This window comes from Bufo gargarizans, chromosome 2 (assembly GCF_014858855.1).
Source record: "Bufo gargarizans isolate SCDJY-AF-19 chromosome 2, ASM1485885v1, whole genome shotgun sequence".
NCBI classification, from domain to species: Eukaryota; Metazoa; Chordata; class Amphibia; order Anura; family Bufonidae; genus Bufo; species Bufo gargarizans.
The window spans coordinates 595,933,758-595,957,637 of NC_058081.1; the positions used below are offsets into that span (position 1 = coordinate 595,933,758).

The 23,880-nt window shown below is 45.4% G+C and overlaps 1 protein-coding gene across 1 annotated transcript in view; it reads right to left on the bottom strand.

Moving 5' to 3' along the window:
- The window catches only part of ACAP3 (ArfGAP with coiled-coil, ankyrin repeat and PH domains 3), a 90,728-nt gene that overhangs the window by 23,423 nt on the left and 43,425 nt on the right, over positions 1-23,880 (bottom strand). The window contains exons 11-16 of the mRNA XM_044277553.1: positions 22,512-22,523; positions 6,028-6,140; positions 5,672-5,723; positions 3,748-3,848; positions 1,741-1,852; positions 1,326-1,534 (exon numbers count right to left, since the gene is read on the bottom strand). Coding sequence (XP_044133488.1) covers positions 1,326-1,534; positions 1,741-1,852; positions 3,748-3,848; positions 5,672-5,723; positions 6,028-6,140; positions 22,512-22,523 — 599 coding nt within the window. The remainder of the gene's footprint in view (positions 1-1,325; positions 1,535-1,740; positions 1,853-3,747; positions 3,849-5,671; positions 5,724-6,027; positions 6,141-22,511; positions 22,524-23,880) is intronic.

Genomic DNA, 23,880 nt, shown 5'->3' on the forward strand with positions numbered 1-23,880 from the left:
ATGAGTAACCAGAAGAGGAGGTGTCAGGGGAGAGGTTACCAAATATATTCATTTCTGGAACACTGGTGAAGACTCTACATTTCGGAAGGGTCATTTGGCACTGCTATGTGGGTATATCATTGGCATTGCTGTTCTGTAGTCTATGGAAAAGCTGTGCACACATGCTCAACTGTTTCCATACCTCCCGCTGACTATTAAAGGGGCTGCGTCATTTGGGACTTTGATGGCATATTGCAAGGATATACCATCAAAATCATCCAGGTGCGAATGCCACCTTGGAAACCTCCACCTGTCTCCAGAATGTGCCCCCGAAAGTGAAGAGGAGCACATCACACACGTGAAGAATGCTCTCCATTTATTTCCATGGGAGTTCTGAAAATAGCCAAGCAAGCATTCGCTTCTATTTTCGGCAGTCCCATAGAAATGAACAGGGAATGCACTGCCCAAGTAGAGCCACAGCTCCATTAACTTCTATGGGAACGCCGGAGATAGCGCTGCAATTTTCGGCAGTCCCATAGAAATGATTGGAGGGTGGCAGTGCATGCATGGCTGCTCTCCGCTCACTTCAAGGGTCCCGTTTCAGAGGTGGGACCCACACTTATCTGACAGTGGAGGCATATCCTAGCAATATGCTACCAGTGTCTCAGATTAAACAATCCCTTCAAGGCCTCATCCACACGACCGTTGTTCTAGTCCGCATCCGAGCCGCAGTTTTTGCGGCTCGGGTGCGGACCCATTGACTTCAATGGGGCCGCAAAAGATGCAGATAGCACTCCGTGTGCTGTCCGCATCCATTGCTCCGTTCCGTGGCCCCGCAAAAAAAAAAGATAACATGTCCTATTCTTGTCCGTCTTGCGGCTCGGGTGCACTAACTGGAAAATAACGGAGTGTGCAGGGACGCACCCCAACTGGTAACAGCCAATTGTCAACATAATCATACATTTGTAGGAGGAATATCAGAGGAATAGCACAATGCAGAGTCCCAATAATGTTAGGGTCCATTCACACGTACGTAGTGTATTGCGGATCCGCAATACACCTGGCCGGCAATTGCGGACAAGAATAGGACATGTTCTATTTTTTTGCTGAGCGTGGCCCGGAAGTTCGGGGCCGCGCTCCGGAAATGCAGATGCATAGTGTGCTCTCCGTATCCCTTCCTGCATCATTCACAATGAATGGGTCCGCACCTGTTCCTAATATTGTGGAACGGATGCGGACCCATGAATGGACCCTTATTTAGTAAACCAGCCATGTCAGGAGCGCTGACAGATCCTGCTTTATGTTCTGTACATTAAACACCCTACAATCAAAAACTGATGACCTACCTGTGAATTCCTGAGCATTCAATGCAGAGTGTGATTCCTAAATTGATGCTGGCCCACCGGGGGTCCGTCTGTCCACAATCACAGCACTGGTAATTACCAGCAATGCTCTGCACCCTCTGCAAGATGCTTTCTCCCTTGATGCTACGTTCCTTCGAGTCACTGGCAGAATCAATGCTACTCGTGGACGGGGATGCTGTCCTGTCAAGTCTCTGACCACGGAATAATAATACACGTTATGTCAAAGATACTCCTGACTGAAATGTCCCATACAGAAGCAAACGTAGCATCTCAAGTCAAGTGCGTGCAATAAAATGCTTCTGGCATGAATTTCATATTTTATGTCATATAAATCTTTGCAATGTGTTTATTGTACATTTCATGGTCTATGACGCATCCAGGAGAAACAGGTACCAACCTCTATATAGTAGTTATCTGGGGTTTCCCTGTAGGCAGAGGCAATGCTGGCCTGCACAGCTTGGATCCAGGCTTGTCGCAGCTTCTCAGAATCCGCTTGTAGCATGCAGCTCCTGGAAAGTTTGGATATCAGAATGGTTAACATCAAAAATTTGACAACCAAATTTTGCAAATGTGTGGAGGAGAGCTACATGGCTGATGAGGCACGCTGGGCTTAGCGGGCCTTTAAATACATCTGTCCCCTTGGTGCTCAGGAGTAGCCAGGGCTACATGACGACCGGCTGTGCGACAAAGATCACAAGATTTCACTGCATCCCCCCAGATCGTGTTTGTGAACGTGGCAGCATTAAAGGGCCCATCACAGATGCCTTCAGCTGCCAAGTGCACATGTAACAGGTCAGCCAGTGTCATAGGGACACATCTGCTGACAGATGCCCTTTAACTGTAGACGTGATGTCTTCCGATTATGACATGATCGTCCCAAAAATATCCAAATCTGTTGGAATTTTGGTTGCAGATCTCAAGTGACGCATGCCATTGGAACACATTCGCATGTCTTTTTTTTCACTTTGCAAATTCTAAATCGCACTCTAAAAAAAGAGTCCTGGGGGGGCAAAATGTTCACTTTTTTTATAATGTTCTGATGCGTTTATGATGCCGTAGCTTGTGTGACTGACTAGACAGAGTATATAAAGAAAAATAACTATTAGGGCTTGTGCAAAGCCTGTGCCCGCGCTGTGGACCGCAAATTGTGGTCCGCAATGCACGGGCACCGACCGTGGCCCAGCAGCATGTGGATCGTGGACCCATTTCGATTGAATGGGTCCGCAATCCCTCCGTTCCGCAAAAAGATAGAGCATGTTCCATCTTTTTGCGGTGCGGAGGCACTTATCGGAACCACAGGAAGCACTCCGTAGTGCTTCTGTAGTGTTCCGTTCCGTACCTCCGGATTTTCGGACCCATTGAAGTGAATAGGTCCGCATCCGTGCCCGTGTATCCGCAAATGCGGTCCGCAATATGGCAACGGGCAGCAATAGGGCAACGTGTGAACCAGCCCTTAGACTCATGACGATTTCAAACACTGCCACTAGGTGGTGCTATGGTATTTACAATGCAGTGGTAGCTGACTGGTACATTCAGCATTAGAAGTTTGGAGTGCAATGCCATTAGGTCTTAGTGCAGATGGTTTAAATGAGTATCCAAAAGGCTAAATGGCAATTAAATTGTAAAGGCTGAGAAGTCCAAAAACGTTAGGCAAATGCGCCCTGAAGGATTAACTACGGATACTGTAAAGTGAACAGAAGCCAGACAGCCTCTGTGTGCAGGAGTTTGGACAAGGGGTGCGCAGGATGAATAAGGACCATGTGAGGGGATTGTGACCTTACGGCCTGCATTGAAAAACTCTGAGAATTGTACTGTATAGACAGACCAATGAGGGATGCCTCTATTAGCAGAACTTTGCAACTGGGACTTTAAATGAAACCACCAGGCTTGAGGTGAGCATTTTTATGAAATTTGCCTATAAAATATACTAAATGGCATAGTCTAAAATTATACAATATAATAAAATGACTAAATACAAGTATAAATACAAGTATATGTATTTAATAAGTACAATAATGTGATAAAATGATGTCCTGCTTTGGTTCCTGACAATTCTTGGTTCTATGGGGGTCTCAATAAACCCCTGCGCTGGGGGTAGATTCGCCGAAGTTATGTAGAGGCACTGGCACTGGCACTGGCACTGGCCTCTACATAACTTAGGTGCATCCACCGCCGGTCTAAATGTAAGAGAGCTCCCTTACTGGCTTAAATTTAGATCATGTTCTATGCCTAAAACAGGTGTAGAAAATCATAAAGAAGACGGGCCTGCTGTCCTGTCCCCGTCCAAACTACGCCCATTTTTAAGACTTTGAGCAGCATTCTGTGAACAAATATACGCCAGAAAACTGGCGCATATCAAAAGTCAATGACCCCCCTGTGTGCCTAATACGCAAGTTCAACTTACTTGGAGGGTGAAACAACTTCAAAACAAAACCTTCTTTCTATGTCTTCGCAGGGCTTCACCGAGCACAGTCTAAGGTCCTCCACCACCACAGTCAGACCGTCCTGCCAAACACACAAGAGATCACAATTCTAGCTACACGTACTGCATCACTTACTAGCAGTATAGAACAGCAGCCAAAATCTTACTGAAACTATGACCAAGAGCAAACAGCGGGACTGCATTGACTTGAATGGGCCCGCAATCCTCAAGATATGGAGCAATGGCACGGATTTCAGTCTGTGCCTCCGACTGCGAAAAATATTAAACATGTCCCATTTTTTTGTGGTACGAGGAGATAAGAGGTGCCTGGCAGCTGCTTTCTCCCCTCTTCCATTCCCACACATGCATGCTTGGCCAAGCGTGCATGTGTATAGGGAGATAGGGAGAGATGGCTGTCGAGAGGAACAAGTGTTTGGCTGACAAACTCATGTGCATGGCGGGTAATTTGATTTCCCCCTATTATCTTGATTGATGCCACTATTATTTTGATTGTATTTGTGAAACTGGCTGACCTGTTACATGTGCACTTGGCAGCTGAAGACATCTGTGTTGGTCCCATGTTCATATGTGCCCGCATTGCTGAGAAAAGTGATATTTTTATATATGCAAATGAGCCTCTAGGAGCAATGGGGGTGTTGCTGTTACACCTAGAGGCTCAGCTCTCTTTTCAACTACTGCGCCCTCTGCACTTTGATTGACAGGGCCAGGCAGTGCAGACGTGACCACGCTTGCCTGGCCCTGTCAAAGTGCAGAGGGCGCAGCCGTTGTCTTTACACCTAGAGGGCGCCGCCGTTGTCTCTGCAATGCCCCCATTGCTTTTCGAGGTTTTGATATATGCAAATGAGCCTCTAGGAGCAGTGGGGGCGTTGTCGTTACACCTAGAGGCTCTGCTCTCTCTGCAACTGCCGTACCCTCTGTACTTTAACAGGACCAAGCAGTGAAGACATGATCACACCAGGCCCTGCCAATCAAGTGGAGAGGACACGGCAGTTGTAGAGAGAGCTGAGCCTCTAGGTGTAACGGCAATGCCCCCATTGCTCCTAGAGGCTCATTTGCATGTATTAAAATTTCATGTTTCTCAGCAATGCGGACACATATGAACATGGGACCAACACAGATGCCTTCAGCTGCCAAGGGCACAGGTAACAGGTCAGCCAGTGTCATAGGGACAAATCTGCTGACAGATGCCCTTTGAGGAAAATGGTTTTCAGCAGAGAGGCAATTTTGACTATTTCAAGAAAGCAACCCATGTTCGGGGAGAATGAGCATCATTTTACAAAATCATACAAATGCAAAAGCTTCAGGATAAAAAAGACAAGTGGCTAGAATCACTGGTAACGCTAGGGAGGCGCATCCCCGTCCCCGCCTGCCATTGGCTGCTCCCCCCGACACTGGATGTTTTCTTCCGCACACAGGGAGAAGCAGCAGTGGCAGTGCAGGGACCAGGAGCGGCGCAGGGAGCGGGGACCCAGGTAAGTATATTCAGTGTGGGGGGCCCGGCATATTGGGGGGCTTTTTATAGGATTGGATAACCCCTTTAAGTTCCTGAAGTTGATGACAAATGTTTGGCTTGCACTCCTACCAGAGTTATAGGCTGTCACACACTGCTGCTTACAATGGCCTCACAGTAGGATGACTTTCCAGAAGGATCACATTGAATAGTTCATTAGTGCTGCACTGCATCCTATTAGTTGTGTCTATTACAAGAGCTGTCCAAGATAAGAGAAAAAGTATCTGCTTATTTTCCCAACAGTGCTTCTCTTGACCATGGGTTGTGTCTGGTACTACTGCTCAACTCTATTCAAATAAATGGGGCTGAGCTGTAGTACCAGGTGCTGCCTATGGTCAAGAGTGGTGCTGTTTCTGTGAATGCACACTGGCTTACCTTCAGCTTCTTCTGGTAAACGAGTTGACTGTTTTGTATGGAAAACCACCGACTGTGAATGAAATATAAGAGGGTTGATATTGCTTGTAGTTGCCCGATACAGAAATACAAAATCTACCTCTAATCTTAGGTTTCTTCAGTATGTTACTAATGAAAAGAACAGTATTTGGCTCATTGCTAATAATTCTGTAGCAAACAACGGATAGATAGGATAATAGATAGATAGTAGACAGACAGATATTGATAGATAGATAGATAGATAGATAGATAGATAGAATAAATAATAAGTAGTGGAGTTATAATATGGGGTTGAGAGTATAAACTGATACTTGTTGCTATTACTATGTGACACTCACCGATTCCAAGTCTTGAAAGCATTGCTCGCCCTTTTGAAGAGGTAGCCTTCCATTACAACCCCATTGGGGGCATCCACATCAAACTCTGCTTTGGAGTCATCATAAGAGAAATCCTGTCCAACACAAACAGATGATTACTTATACACCAGTGCTCTTACACCAATGGTCATTCTGGATTTAAAGGAGAACACTACTAAGTGGAAAATTGCGCTTTAAAGGGGTTGTCCCACAAAAAATATTCTACAGTTTTCAAACCAGCACCTGGATCTGAATAATTTTGTCTTTGCATGTAATTAAAAATGTTGTATAGCCACTGAGTTATTCAATTAAATGTATCTGTATAGTGACACTTAATTTCTTATTTCTTTGTCTGGCTCACTGAGAAGGCCGCACATGCTCAGTTTCATCCTTCAGCTGCTTCCTGAGCTGTGATAGGGAGAGCATGGACACGCCTCCTGAGCTGTGATAGGGAGAGCATGGACACGCCTCCTGACCTGTGATAGGGAGAGCATGGACACGCCTCCTGAGCTGTGATAGGGAGAGCTGAGACACGCCCCCTTAGCTGCAGCAGAAAAGACACACACCCTAAGCTGTCAGCTTGATATAGATCTAGCAGAGCAATGAATGGGGAGATCTCTTGATCCATGTGAGGTACAGGTCTGGTTCTAGCTTTGTTAGAAAGAGACTGTCGTGGACTATATGAGGTTTGATTTTAATTTTTTACATTATTCGTGGGATAACCCCTTTAAATGCGGCTTTGGGTAGATCAACGACTGCCAAAAAGCTTCTGGATCAGTAGAAGTTGTCCATTTTAGATCAATTAATCCATGTTGGGGGGCCAGGTGATTTGGTAGGGTTCTCCCTTACAATAAGATGGGCCATATAATTACATTATAAATCCCCCATGTGTGCCCAAACACTATGTGTGAATACACCATCAATTCAGTAATTGTTCCTGCCAACCTTCTCATTAACCATTATTTACTTATTCTAAACCAGTAAGGTTTACCTTCACTAATGTTCACCGTTTAAAGATCCGCCATTTTGAGGACACTGACACAAAATTTTAATGACAACTCCAAATAACACATCTCTAAAAAAGTTACAAATATTCCCCATTAAAATAATAAACTGACTTTTCATCCCTTCAAGACAATGTCTGCCTCTACAATTAAACAAAATGGCGGAGATTTATCACCCACAATGGCTAACAACGGTGCCCATCCAGACACTGCTCCAAGAAAGGACACGTCCTTTGAGGACATAGGAGGTGTGGTCACGGCTTTAACCATTGGCTGCATGCCCTCCCACTGTTCTCAATTCTGCGTGGTCACTGCTGGCTTTTTGGCATGGAATCTGCTCCACAATTTCGGCATCAAAACATGACGTGTGAACGAGGCCTAAAACGTAGGAATCCAGCCTGCTCCAGTTTTCCCTTACATTTGATAAATCTCCTCCATGTACATACTTACCAACATTCTACATTGATAAATAGCGGAACATTTATCCCCCACACCGTAAACAGCAAACCAGGGGCATAAGCTTTAGGGGAAGCGGCAGCTTTGGGGCCCACCCAGGATGAGGACTAAAAGATTTTATTGTCAGGGCCCCCTCCACAGTATTATACAATGACATTATGTACATAGACACTGTAGGAAACGGACCGAGCGCTTAGAGAGTGAGCTAGACAAGCCTCAGGAGTGGGGGATGCATGGAAGGAGGGGGTTGTGAAGAACTCGCATTCAAATATTTGCTGTGGGGCCCAGTCATTTCTAGTTACGCCACTGCAGCAAACCCACAGCAAATCTACTTATGGGTGTGGCTTATATAAACCACACCTATTTTTGGCCCAGGACAGCTCAAATTTCCCAAGACTGTCTCTGGAAATAAGGGACAGTCACTGCAAATTCAGGACTGTTGGTAGTTCACGCCCCATTGGGCTCCCAAAGTATACACCCACAGCTGGCCAAATGAATGATTTTTTTGGGCATATATTAGGCGGGTATTCATCGCCAGTTCGCATTGTTCGCCTGCGAACATATGCGGGCTGCCATCTTTTTTCACAAGTCCGGCGAGGCACAGGTAAGCCCTTACCTGTGCCTGTGCGCGAGCCGGTCTGAAAACAAGTGCGGTCACCGGGAGCAGGCAGTTCCGAGAACAGCCACCGGGGGCCTTCATCGGGCTGTTCTCGGAAACTGCCTGCTCCCGGTGACCGCATTTGTTTTTAGACCGGCTCGCGGCACAGGCACAGGTAAGGGCTTACCTGTGCATCGCCGGACTTGTGAAAAAAGATGGCAACCCGCATATGTTTGCGGGAAAACTGTTCATCACTACTGGTAGCCAAATATGCTTTTCAATACAACCAAATGCAGCAAAACCCTGTATACCGTGCAGTATATATATTTTTTTACCAGTGGAGATACAGGCAACTCTAGAGGCCATCAGCTGCATACGTCTGGAGCATATATTTAGCCATCCAGTTAGAACATGTAGGTGAAAACGGATTCCAAACGCGATATGAACAGAACCCATGTTAGAGACACAGCGTCACTCAGCTCCTGCAGCACGTATCTCATGTCCTACAGAAACAACTAATATTGCAGATGATGCCTTAGGAGTATCGGCCTCCATTATTGGAACCATTTAGTATTCACCTCAGGCCTCTCAGTCTTTCACTCCGTGACTTTTCTATCGGATCTAAGGCTACTTTTACATCTGCGTTTTCAATTCCGCTATTGAGATCCGTCATAGGATCTCAATAGCGGAAGAAAACGCTTCAGTTTTGTTCCCATTCATTGTCAATGGGGACAAAACTGAATTGAATGAAATGGAGTGCACCAAAATGCATTCCGTTCCGTTTGGTTGCATCCCCATTGCGGACAGAAAACCACTGCAAGCAGCGTTTTTCTGTCCGCGATGTGGTGCGGAGCAAGACGGATCCTGACAGACAATGTAAGTCAATGGGGACGGATCCGTTTTCTATGACACAATAGATAACGGATCCTTCCTCCATTGACTTTCAATGGTGTTCATGACGGATCCGTCTTGGCTATAGAAGACAAAATACAACCGGATCTGTTTATGACAGATACATACGGCTGTATTATTGTAACGGAAGAGTTTTTGCAGATCCATGACTTATCCGCAAAAAAACGCTAATGTGAAAGTAGCCTCAGTCGATGATAGTGAGGGAACAAAATGTCAAAATGTCAAAGGCCTTACTATAAATGGTAGGATATGATAAAATGACATTTACCAGCCTCCTCCAGCTTCCAGTTTGACCATTTCTAAACGTAGTCCACAGGCAGTGTAGCTAGTTTTAGGGTTAAAAGTACATTATTCGCCATACTCTTTTTGAATACAGCCCACATTTGCTGACACACTGCATTGTCAAGTTTGTAGTTTTGTTCGGCTTACAAAATGGCTGCATCTATAGGGTACAGATGACGGCCTGACAGGTTTTCCCAATTCAGCAGAGACCATGAAGTGTTCACAAGCAGCGGAGTGGCTGCATGATAGACTAGGTGCCACCATGTTGTGTGGTCCTGCCAAATGGCATGCCACTGGCTCCCAATCATTAAATACACATGTACACTGCATGGTATACATGTTTTATATTCAGTTATGTTGAATGACAGATCTCAATATATGATACAGTATATGTTCAAAGTGACTCATAGTACTAGATAACTAATGACTCCACATATATACGCATCGTTGACGTGTAAAATGAGCAAAATTTAAGGAGTGCTATGACAAAAAGGGTTCGGATTGATTGTGAATGTCCCTTTTAGTAGCATACATGCAACAGCTAACACAAAGTTTTGGAATATACGGCCAGATCATTAGGAAAATGGTTTAATCTATGCTCAGCAATAAATTTATCAGTTACAACTCATCAGAGTTTGGTGTGGAGTGAAGAAACCAGAGCACACGGAGGAGACCCGACACCATCACTGGCTACTGAGAGACCCGACACCATCACTGGCTACTGAGGAGACCCGACACCATCACTGGCGACTGAGGAGACCCGACACCATCACTGGCGACTGAGGAGACCCGACACCATCACTGGCGACTGAGGAGACCCGACACCATCACTGGCGACTGAGGAGACCCGACACCATCACTGGCGACTGAGGAGACCCGACACCATCACTGGCGACTGAGGAGACCCGACACCATCACTGGCGACTGAGGAGACCCGACACCATCACTGGCGACTGAGGAGACCCGACACCATCACTGGCGACTGAGGAGACCCGACACCATCACTGGCGACTGAGGAGACCCGACACCATCACTGGCGACTGAGGAGACCCGACACCATCACTGGCGACTGAGGAGACCCGACACCATCACTGGCGACTGAGGAGACCCGACACCATCACTGGCGACTGAGGAGACCCGACACCATCACTGGCGACTGAGGAGACCCGACACCATCACTGGCGACTGAGGAGACCCGACACCATCACTGGCGACTGAGGAGACCCGACACCATCACTGGCGACTGAGGAGACCCGACACCATCACTGGCGACTGAGGAGACCCGACACCATCACTGGCGACTGAGGAGACCCGACACCATCACTGGCGACTGAGGAGACCCGACACCATCACTGGCGACTGAGGAGACCCGACACCATCACTGGCGACTGAGGAGACCCGACACCATCACTGGCGACTGAGGAGACCCGACACCATCACTGGCGACTGAGGAGACCCGACACCATCACTGGCGACTGAGGAGACCCGACACCATCACTGGCGACTGAGGAGACCCGACACCATCACTGGCGACTGAGGAGACCCGACACCATCACTGGCGACTGAGGAGACCCGACACCATCACTGGCGACTGAGGAGACCCGACACCATCACTGGCGACTGAGGAGACCCGACACCATCACTGGCGACTGAGGAGACCCGACACCATCACTGGCGACTGAGGAGACCCGACACCATCACTGGCGACTGAGGAGACCCGACACCATCACTGGCGACTGAGGAGACCCGACACCATCACTGGCGACTGAGGAGACCCGACACCATCACTGGCGACTGAGGAGACCCGACACCATCACTGGCGACTGAGGAGACCCGACACCATCACTGGCGACTGAGGAGACCCGACACCATCACTGGCGACTGAGGAGACCCGACACCATCACTGGCGACTGAGGAGACCCGACACCATCACTGGCGACTGAGGAGACCCGACACCATCACTGGCGACTGAGGAGACCCGACACCATCACTGGCGACTGAGGAGACCCGACACCATCACTGGCGACTGAGGAGTCCCGACACCATCACTGGCGACTGAGGAGACCCGACAACATCACTGGCGACTGAGGAGACCCGACACCATCACTGGCGACTGAGGAGACCCGACACCATCACTGGCGACTGAGGAGACCCGACACCATCACTGGCGACTGAGGAGACCAGACACCATCACTGGCGACTGAGGAGACCAGACACCATCACTGGCGACTGAGGAGACCAGACACCATCACTGGCGACTGAGGAGACCAGACACCATCACTGGCGACTGAGGAGACCAGACACCATCACTGGCGACTGAGGAGACCAGACACCATCACTGGCGACTGAGGAGACCAGACACCATCACTGGCGACTGAGGAGACCAGACACCATCACTGGCGACTGAGGAGACCAGACACCATCACTGGCGACTGAGGAGACCAGACACCATCACTGGCGACTGAGGAGACCAGACACCATCACTGGCGACTGAGGAGACCAGACACCATCACTGGCGACTGAGGAGACCAGACACCATCACTGGCGACTGAGGAGACCAGACACCATCACTGGCGACTGAGGAGACCAGACACCATCACTGGCGACTGAGGAGACCAGACACCATCACTGGCGACTGAGGAGACCAGACACCATCACTGGCGACTGAGGAGACCAGACACCATCACTGGCGACTGAGGAGACCAGACACCATCACTGGCGACTGAGGAGACCAGACACCATCACTGGCGACTGAGGAGACCAGACACCATCACTGGCGACTGAGGAGACCAGACACCATCACTGACGACTGAGGAGACCAGACACCATCACTGGCGACTGAGGAGACCAGACACCATCACTGGCGACTGAGGAGACCAGACACCATCACTGGCGACTGAGGAGACCAGACACCATCACTGGCGACTGAGGAGACCAGACACCATCACTGGCGACTGAGGAGACCAGACACCATCACTGGCGACTGAGGAGACCAAACGCCATCACTGGCGACTGAGGAGACCAAACACCATATTTGGTTATTGCATTGGGATTTTCTCAGTGAACACTCACTTTCCTGCAGCATTACATTAATTTTATCTTGAATCACCCATAAAAAAAACGAACTCCCTGGTCCTTGAACAAAATGGCAAATGATCGGCTTAATTTAGTCAATCATGCCATACACAGGAAGTGTGTATTGAAGTAGTGAAGGTAGTGAAGATTAGAAATGTTACGGAAATTTCGCTTCAGATCAGAGATGTGCTATTCTTGTACATGGGATCACTGAGGCCAGTGTTTTGCAACAGGGGTCAAGAGCCCTTGTCACTTCCAGTTACGGGACCCAAACTGGTCGGAATGGGTGCCGTGAAGCATGTTATAGAGCAGAAGCGGAGCAAATTGTTATATAGTTTTGAGGGAAAAGATTTATTCATTCAATATAGATATTGATATGGAAAATGAAAATTAACATCATCAAAAATTCTTTGAAAATATGTTTAATATATCAGTGACTTTAGTGATATTATTTTTAATTTTCCATATCAATATTTAGACTTATAAAAAAAATAAAAAAAAGCCACAAAATCCTGCAGTTTTTGCACTGATCACTCAGCCTAATAACAGACAACGCTTCTTGGTTTGTACAGATCACTTTACTACAGTTATCTGCTTATACAGGATCCTCAGGATCCTCCATTCACAATAGGAGAAATCACAGCTTATCTACTCCCTCCTGACCTCTGCACAGGTCACAGTGCATGCCAAGAAATGTCTCCCACAGGAGCCAATCTTGTCTACTGTGTCTATGGCCCTTAGTGGCTGCTGTAAAGCATCTCTCTAAATGTTGTTAAGAACAGTTTAGGCAAGATGGCCGCCCCATAATCAGAAGAATTAAAAAATCTGCAATCAAAGCACAAAAACAGATTAGAAAAAAAGTATATGTGTTTCTATCTGGTTTTAACTGGCAGAAAAATGGTGAAACATTCCCTTTAAAAGAATGATATACAAGTTCTACTGAATCTTTTCCCACAACACTATAGATCAGTCTGCTCAGCTCCTCCTGTGTTATAACATGCTGCTGTTTGGTTACATTGCATTTGCATAAAAGGTTCCATTTACGTCTGCTGCTGGGCCAAAAACTATACAGTGAAAAGAGCCGAAGGCTCCTTCCACTGTGTAATGGCCGTGCTGGGGTATTGCAGCTCAACTCTCATACAAGCAAATGGGAAGTGAGCAGCAGTATGTCGGCCCCGATAACTATACATTGGACACTATATAGCTTCCGGCGTTCATCTGTGGGGGTGCCGGGTGTCGGACCCCCACAGTCTGATACCGATGACCTAGCCTGGGGATAGGTCATCAATATCCAAGTCCTGGAAAACCCTTTAGGTCTAATGAGCACTGTGTAATCCTTAATTTCCCCTGTGGGGGTGCTGCAGGAGAACTGAACACTGGTGATGGGTTCCCTCACTCAGCACAGCATTCAAAGAGAAAAAGTAGAATGTGAAGCACCACCATTGTACAACGGTGGGCCTAAAGGGTTAAACCAAAGCTGCTGAAATGCCACCGCTATCAAGTGCAGTTATACTGGGGTGCTAAATGAGTGTAAATGAGCTGACCATCCCCAGCAAATGGTAACAGCCCATTAAGGAAAAGTCAATGGTTGTCTGGAAGCCAGCAGAGAAGATAAGGCATGGGAAGTAAGGACTGCTGAAGGAAATGGGGAGACATACTATTAAACATGTATTCACCTTCATCTTGATGAAAAGTATAAGGAAAAAAAGCCTCTGTCTATACACCATGAGAAAAAAAATGTTAGACATGGATTTTATGGATTACAGTGGCCTGATGTGTAAGAGTTAAACCTTTATGTAACGGCGTGGGCACGACAGGGTTAACCACTCATGCCTTCACTTGCTGTAATGCGCTGTCTTCCATCTGTGACGTCACAATGGTTTCTTTGGCAACGTGTTCAATGTGGAGAGGCCACACAATACGGCAACAGTTTCCTTCCGAGTACCCTCATGGGAAATGTGCTAATTTATGCAATCAGACATGACACAGAATAAAAAAAATTCTGCATAAGGAAAAAAAAAAGTTTCCATATATTTAAAAACATAAAATATTATAAACAGAAATGAATTATTGATCCAGAGCTGTTGGTTGTGCGCTTTCAGCAGTCAGTATGCTATGAATTACCTTACTGGTTCCTTCCTTTTTTACTTGACTTTCATGTATTTTATTAGGGGTGGCATTTTTTTTAAAAATTCAATTTTTAACTTGTTTTTTTTTTTTTAAGTCCTATGGGAAAACACATAAAACCCTCCATACCTAGAGCATGCTGCACTTTGAAAAAAAAAAACATTTTACTCACAATACTACACGCGATACAACCCAAGTGGCACTACAACTCACAGCAAGCCCTGACTTAAACAATCATATATTTGAAACACCAGTTAAGAAATCAGTAAGAACCAACTGGATTCAACAGGTGACCTAATAACACTGACAAAACAAAATAGGATTATAAGAAGCAACAAAAGCAATAAAAAACACCCAGAAAACAACCCAAACTTTACCATTTGTCTATACAAAACCTCCGGCTTTTATGCAGAAGTACCATTTCCAGTAAACAATGAGAAATTCCAATATAGTAGAACCAGTTCCCATGTGGAGTTGCCAGTTTCTATACAGAAGTACCATTTTCCACATAGAATCACCAAGTACTATACAGCAGTACCAGTACCTACAGAATCATTTTTTACACAGTAGTACCAGTTCCCATAAAAAAAAAAAAAAAAAAATTTTGATATAAAAAGACCAGCACCCAGATAGAATCAGCTACATAGTATTACCAGTTCCCATATACAATCCCAACCCTAATATAGAAGTACCAGTCCCATATAGACTCATTGGAGGAGATTTATCAAACTGGTGTAAAGCAGAACTGCCGTAGTTGCCCATAGAAACCAGATTACACCTTTAATTTCCCAAAGGAGGTGTGAAAAATGATAGGTGGAATCTGATTGGTTGCTATGGGCAACTAAGCCAGTTCTATGTTACACCAGTTTGATAAATCTCCCCCATTAATTCCTATATAATAGTACCAATTCCCATATGCATTTCCAAGTTCCAATATAAACAAAAATTCCCAAACAATCACTAATTCCTATATAGTTGTATCAGTTCCTATATAGACCAACCAATTCCTATATAGTAGTATCAGTAATCATACAGAATGACCAGATCCTATATAGTAGTACCAGTAATCATACAGAATGACCAGATCCTATATAGTAGTACCAGTAATCATACAGAATGACCAGTTCCTCTATAGTAGTACCAGTAATCATATGAAATGACCAATTCCTATATAGTAGTATCAGTAATCATATGGAATGACCAATTCCTATATAGTAGTATCAGTAATCATACGACATGACCAGTTCCTCTATAGTAGTACCAGTAATCATATGGAATGACCAGTTCCTCTATAGTAGTACCAGTAATCATATGGAATGACCAGCTCCTATATAGTAGTACCAGTAATCATACGGAATGACCAGTTCCTCCATAGTAGTACCAGTAATCATTTGGAATGACCAGTTCCTATATAGTAGTACCAGTAATCATATGGAATGACCAGCTCCTATATAGTAGTACCAGTAATCATATGGAATGACCAGCTCCTATATAGTAGTACCAGTAATCATATGGAATGACCAGCTCCTATATAGTAGTACCAGTAATCATACGGAATGACCAATTCCTATATAGTAGTATCAGTAATCATATGGAATGACCAATTCCTATATAGTAGTATCAGTAATCATACGACATGACCAGTTCCTCTATAGTAGTACCAGTAATCATATGGAATGACCAGTTCCTCTATAGTAGTACCAGTAATCATATGGAATGACCAGCTCCTATATAGTAGTACCAGTAATCATACGGAATGACCAGTTCCTCCATAGTAGTACCAGTAATCATTTGGAATGACCAGTTCCTATATAGTAGTACCAGTAATCATATGGAATGACCAGCTCCTATATAGTAGTACCAGTAATCATATGGAATGACCAGCTCCTATATAGTAGTACCAGTAATCATACGGAATGACCAGTTCCTCCATAGTAGTACCAGTAATCATTTGGAATGACCAGTTCCTATATAGTAGTACCAGTAATCATATGGAATGACCAGCTCCTATATAGTAGTACCAGTAATCATATGGAATGACCAGTTCCTATATAGTAGTACCAGTAATCATACGGAATGACCAGTTCCTCTATATTAATACCAGTTCCCATTTAAATTATCCACATCCCATGCCTTACCAGCAAATACTCCAGTCGGCCGAATATCTTCATTTTGCAGCAGCTGCGGACGCGTCCTCTGACAATCAGGCGTTCAGACTAGAAATCCATGCATCAGCAGCGGTCAGTCCTGACGTGTCCTGAATACTAAGGAGCCATCTTATATCCTTTAGTCTTGAGGTGGTTCTTGTGAAGCAGACGGGACTGACACGGTGCCTGACCAGGTACTTGTGACCACAGATGATGGAATGGAGTCCACCAGCTCCAGCCCAGGGAGGAGGGGGCATTAGCATACAGCTGTCACTTGTTGGGCAGCAAAAGGGAAGGATAAAGGCCGGGGACAATGCATGTTTATTGACTTACTCTCCAGGCCACAGAGGTAATGCTGCTAATGTTCCTCATCCTTGGAACCCATTTAAAGGCACCACTCCCCCTTTACACCCTGTTCAAATCACAAAGGCGCTCCATCCATTCTCATCTGAAAGGAGCGGGGCGCTGATAGGCTAAGGAAGCACGCGCCAAGGGTGTTAATAAGAGAGGTCCATCTGTCTTCTCCTCCTCTGACACCAGCCATGCTTTAACCTTTTCACCACTGCTACTATACCTACTAGGAGGTATCGGATTGCGGGCGCACGTATACATCTTTTACTCCAATCTTCTATACCTTCTGTTTTCCTGAGGGGAGGGCGGGCTGGCGCTGGTATACAGCCTAAGGCTGGAGGATGACCGCTGCCATGCTTTTCTACACACATAGCAACACTGCAGTCCATAGAGATGCATTGGGGTTGCATAAATGTGAGATTTACTAAGAACAATGCACCAGAATTCTAGCACAAATTGCACCAAGAAAGTGAATAAGAGCAACCAGCTCTGTCGCCGCTTCTACCATGCAATGCATAGGGTGAAATCAACGGCAGAATCTGAAATAAAATGGCTGACTTTTCACTGATTTTTATATCTCGTGTGGACATGAAAGTTACACTAAAAGGTGATATTCTCCAAAGTCCTCTACAGTAAAATTCCTTAAGGTATCCTTTGATAATCCAGAAAAGTCTGATAATCCATCATAGAAATAGGATAACAAAACTAATGAATGCACTGAATCTATCACATGACGAACACCGACGGTGCCTGATGGAACCACATCAATTAGAATAGGGATCATTGGGTTCTCACCATGGAGTCCGGACAGAATAACATTGCAGGTTATGCTATTTTATGGACTCCTTCATGTATGACCGATGCCGCATACAGAAAAACTACCCAACCACAGAGACCAATGTGGCCAAAGTCATGTAGCCATTGGCTAACTAGAGTGGGAGTGGAAATATATATGTATAATATACACGTATACGATTATGATCTTCAGGGCAAAAATATAAAATTATCAATATCCTAATCTGTCAGCAGATTTGTCCCTATGACACTGGCTGACCTGTTACATGTGCACTTGGCAGCTGAAGGCATCTGTGTTGGTCCCGTGTTCTTATGTGGCCGCATTGCTGAGAAACATAAAGCTTTGATATATGCAAACGAGCCTCTAGGAGCAACGGGGGCGTTACCATTACACCTAGAGGCTCAGCTCGCTCTACAACTGCCGCGTCCTTTCCACTTTGATCGGCAGGGCCGGGTGTGATGATGTTTTGACTGCCTGATCCTGTTAAAGTGCAGAGGGCGCGGCAGTTGCAGAGAGAGCTGAGCCTCTAGGTGTAACGGCAACGCCCCCGTTGCTCCTAGAGGCTCATTTACATATATCAAAGCTTCATGTTTCTCAGCAATCCGGGCACATACGAACATGGGACCAACACAGATGCCTTCAGCTGCCAAGTTCACATGTAACAGGTCAGACAGTGTCATAGGGACAAATCTGCTGACAGATGCCCTTTAACAGTACTTACAAAGTTTAGGACAATTTTAGGGAAAATGACATTATCCAAAAACAATTATTTCACCCACATTACACTGCATACTCCAGTGAACATTTCCCTTTACACAATGTGACCCTGGATAATTGAAAACATATCTATCTACACATGCATCTGCCTTGTGCACAGCTCTTTGGTTAATGACATGTCCACATTGACCCCTGACCTATTGCTGACTAATGTCTGTCCCAGGAATACTAGAACTTCACAAGTCCCAGACAATAGAGGCGGCCTCGCTCGCCACATGTCACCTCATTCCTGTGCTACGCTCTGAAAAGCACTTGTGGGTCAGATCAGTTGTAAGGAACTTCACATGGAAAACGGGCGATTTACAGGGATATTGTCTTTTCGGGTTGAAAATGCTAAATATGAGGACTTTAGGAACAAAGAACAAGAAACAAAGCGTGCATGATGGTATGGTTGGCCACCTTCCAAAAATGTACAACACAGTCCTTAGCACCGATACCGCAGTTTGTGCACACTTCTCAATGGGGCAGATTTACTAATGAAAATGAGCCCGTTTTTTGGCACAATTTGTATCACATTTACTATCCGTTTTACACACTTTTACTAAGCTTTTTCTAGGTCTTCGCTAGAAAAGGACATGGCTTCACTAGAGAAGGGACGTGACCTAAACGTGGCCCCACGCACCACAATTTTGGCACATTTTTTGTTTAAAAATACGCCAACATGTTGTGCAAATTTAGACTAGACAGTTTTTTGGCACATGGAGAGAATTTCAGCATAAATCTGGTGCGGGATTTACAACCCTCCAAATTCACAACGGCCAATGCGCCAGAATTCGTCTAACGTAAGACTGTGATTCTTAGACAGTGTAAGGTGCGACACTATTAGTAAATCTGCCCCAATGAGAGTTTCCCCTCCTGGAGCCAGAATTGAAATCCACGTGGAATAAAATCAGCAGCTGTACGAATGGCAATGCGGATTTCCATAGAAAACTATAGGACTTGGATCTGCAGCAATTCAGGCGGATTTCAGGACGAAACAAGCGTCAAAATCTGCATTAAAAAAAACACTGCATGAACAAGCCTTTAGTGAAATACCAGAAAGAAATCCAGCGCTTCATGGGCACCAACATTTGCATTGACGCACCAAGACTAATGCTTTAATCCAGGGATGCCCAACCTGCGGCCCTCCAGCGGTGGCAAAACTACAACTCCCAGAATGCTCGGACAGCCTACAGCTATCAACCTACAACAGGGCATGATGGGAGTTGTAGTTTTACAACAGCTGGAGGGCCGCAGGTTGGGCATCACTGCTTGATCAAAGGGATTATCTGAGGTTAGAAGGAAAAGTCTGTGCGCCACAGCGGTCCACGGGCTGTTTCCTATTGCAGTTCATGTTAATGGAATTGGGTTGCAGTTGCAATACCAGACACAACCTTAGGTAAAAGAGTGGCACTGTTTCTGGGGGAAGAAAAAACATAAAAAAGAACCACTCTTTAGTAACTCATAATTGCAAGTTTTTCTTCTTCTAGGCAGGTTGAACTGTGACTACCCATACGGGTACAAGTGGATACGCCATCATCGATATGCGGGTGTTAAATCTAAAGTTTATTACAGCAGAGAAGTTTTTGACAAATCCAGATGTACCAGTAACTCATGTGGATTTTGCTGCCACACATGACGTCCCGTTTAGAAGTACCCAGTAACATACACTCGAAATACTTGTGTCAGCTCATCGCCATGCATGTGTTTTGACCGAGTCACTGGACACCCTGGGCTTCCTCTGTCAGCTAAGTTGGATCCCCCCTTTAATATACCCTCCGGATAGGTCATCAATATCAGATCGGCGTAGGTCCGACACCTGGTACCCCTCCCCCCGATCAGCTGGTTGAAGCGAAGGAACGGCTTCTTGTAATTATACCTGCTCACCGCTGCGAGCAGATAAACAATAAAGGGAAGGAGCGCGGCCTTCTCCTCAAACAGCTGATCGGCGGGGATGCCGGGTGTCGGAACCCCACCGATCGGACATTGATGACCTATCCTGAGGATAGGTCATCAATATTAAAATCCTGGAGAACCCCTTTAACATGTATGTTCTTTTCAATGGTAGTTGTCACTGACGGCTCCTCTATGCAGCCTTCCATTGTATGTGCCGTTTACCCTGGATACGCCCCAATTACATGTGTAAATGGTCATAAATGAGGTTACATAATGCCACAAACCGGATTTGTCTCCGCTTTCTCTCTATTTTCCATTCAATCGGCCAAAATGTCATTATGGTCTGTAGAAGTAAAACCGGCTGCAAATTTGGAGCCAGCATTTTATTAATATGCAATGTTTTTCCGAGACCTATCTACACTTCTGACGTCCACATGAACCTACCCGGACTCCGGGACACAGACTGAATGAAGATGAGAACACAGGGAAGATTTCACTATGGTTTTTATAGCTGTTTTATAACATTTAGGAGAACATCACCCTTGGACAGAAGAGTCTGGTACTTCCAAGCTGCCGCATCTTTTCCAAGTTTCTTACAGCACAAGCATTGGGCCTGGGGCCAGGTTTGGTTTATCTGCCTCCATGATGTCCATATGCCCTCAAATGGCATAGGGAAAGGGTCTGTCTTCATAAAGCACCCCTTGGATGTTTTTGCTTGTGTGAGGGGTTGAGAAAATCCTTAAAAAAACACTAAGTACGGTAGCTTGTGAGGATGCCACTTCTTCAGTAGGTCTTTAGTACGCTCAGATAGTCCTCTCTTACATTCTGGATACTGAGGGTATGGCAAACATCTGGAAGTTTGGACACACTGCCCCTTATGTATACGCACCAGAAAATGTGTCCTTCTGCCCACAGGAACACATCAGTCCATACTTTAATTTTCCAGCTGCGTTTAGAACATGAAAGCTGAAATCTGATTGGCTGCTATGGGAACAAAAGGTCATTTTTTTTGGCAAAGTTTTGGATATTCGAGGCTCAAATCTTTGTAACTTAAAGGCCTCTTTCCACAGTCCGAGTCAGCAGGTTATAGGGGGTGAGAGCTGCATTTACAAGCAGCAATCACGACCTCCACATGGAGACAGGCGATCACTCATCCCTACAGAGAATCACTGTTTCAGGGCAGCAGATCCTTACACAGCACAATGATTCTGGTGTGGCGTTGCATGAACAATGCTTTCATCAGGTGATCGGTGGCACCTTTACATAGGGCAATTTTCCGATCATCAGAAGCATGTAAATGGGCCTGAAAGTGCATCTGTCAGCAGGATCAACTCTATTAAACCATACTGCTTGGTAGGGTTTATTATGCTGAGTGTAGTTTTGGAGAAATGTATTCCTATAATTTGATCCTAATGAGGTGCTATCCCCTTGGACCACTTCTCCACCTCTGCCATTCACGTTTTGCCGTTCCCTCTCCCTCACTGGTTGACGAGCCAGACATCCTTACTGTTCAGATGCCTGGCAATGAAAAGGGAGGGAAGGGATGCAAATGAGCTCTTAACAAGCTCTGCCTCTAATGCCACCAGATAAGTCAATGACCAGCTCTTAAAATAAGCCTTGAGACATGACTTGGATATTAAGTAAGCCAGCACCTCATCTGCAGACAGCTGTTTCGGGTTGATTGCCCCTCATCAGTGCAGAGCAGAGAGTACTGGCTTAACTGGGTAAGAGGCCTGTGTCCGGGTCAGGGAGGAACTAACTCTCCTTAGGGAGAGAGCACCTTAATCAGTGTGAGGAGACTTATAGGCCATACATGCTCCTCTGGAATTCTAGGAGGGAAGGGATGCAATGAAATCTCATTCATGCACCAGCATGAGAGCGGGGACAGCCAAATGAAATCCACAGCGCATGCGCAGGCTGTACTCTGGTTCACTAGGGTTGATCGTGCTGACGGATGCTCTATGGTGTATTCACTGAGCATAAAATAGAAATACAACCTTCATGGAGACCCAAAGTAATATCTATTCATGTTAAAGCAAAATGTAAGACCAAGTATTAGGACTTACCTGGAGGAGGGTCTGCTCGTCAGGTAGTCATCAGCAATGCAATGGGAAAAAACAAGGGGAAAAACTTCATGAGCAATCTCTCAATATCAGCGCCTTATGAAAGCATGCAACATTTGGTTGAGTAAAGGTCCATTTACACGGGTAGGTAAATGAGGCTATAGCAGGCGGACCGGAGCTTGTTTTATAGCTTTAATTTGCATTTTATTGCATCTTCTTCTATAGACATAGTCGGGGCACCAGGTCTCTGAGATAACATCAATTTAGAGACCATAAAACTTTCACACCCCTTATCTGTAAGATAATTAAGAACCCATTCTCAAGATCTTTGATACGTTGTTCTGTTTTTTTTCAAATGTCCATTCATTCCCCCCCATGTCTCTGTTCTTATTGTATATATATATTGCTGTTTCTTCATATATTCTCGTAGTACGCCTGATGAAGGGACTGGTGATGTCTCGAAAGCTCGCTATGTAACATCATTACTTCTATTTTTGTTAGCCATTAAATAGGTATCAAACCTGCAATACTCTTATTTTGTTTCTCTTAATAAGAGCCAGAAACTACATTGCATTTATATGTAACACTATTACACCTGAAGATATTCGTGAATTCGTATGAACGCTCGTTAGCGATGATCTGGCAGTGTAATACTGCCATCTATTACTCAATGAATGAGCAAACAATGGTTTACACAATCATTTGTTTTCCCCGTCTCATGTTTCCATTACAAGTGACAAGCAGATGCCTGTTCACATGAGGAGAGGGCGACCAACCATGATTTTCAGGTCGGCATAAAAGATGCACTCAATGACAAATGACCACCTTTCGTGGTTCGATCGCTGGACATGTTTACATTGGGCAATGATTGTGAACGATCGTTTGGGCGTTTACTGCCCCGTGTAAATGGGCCTTAAGTGGAAACTCCAGTAAAACATCCCGTCCCACTGAGGAAAAAGGAGAACAGGATTATTCTTGGTATCAATGATGATGCTATCAAGGAGATTGAAAGAATGTAAAGCTAAAAAGAGTCACTAAAAATAACTCTAAATTTAAAAGGTTTGCCTGAGATTTTAACATTGATGGCCTATACTCATGATAGGTAATCAATATCAGACTGGGGGGGTCCGACTCCAGCACCCTGTGCCGATCAGCTCCAGTGGGCACTGCGGCCTCTTTCTAGACCGGTGATGTCACGTTGATCGCTCACATGGCTTAGGTGCAGCTCAGTTCCATTCAAGTGAATGGTCTGAGGTGCAATACCAAGCACAGACACTATCCAATGGATGGCGCTATACTTGGCAAGCTGCAAGGAAGCCACAGGGCACACCGGATCACCTCAGCAGTCCGTTTAAAGGGGCCTAAGGAGGAG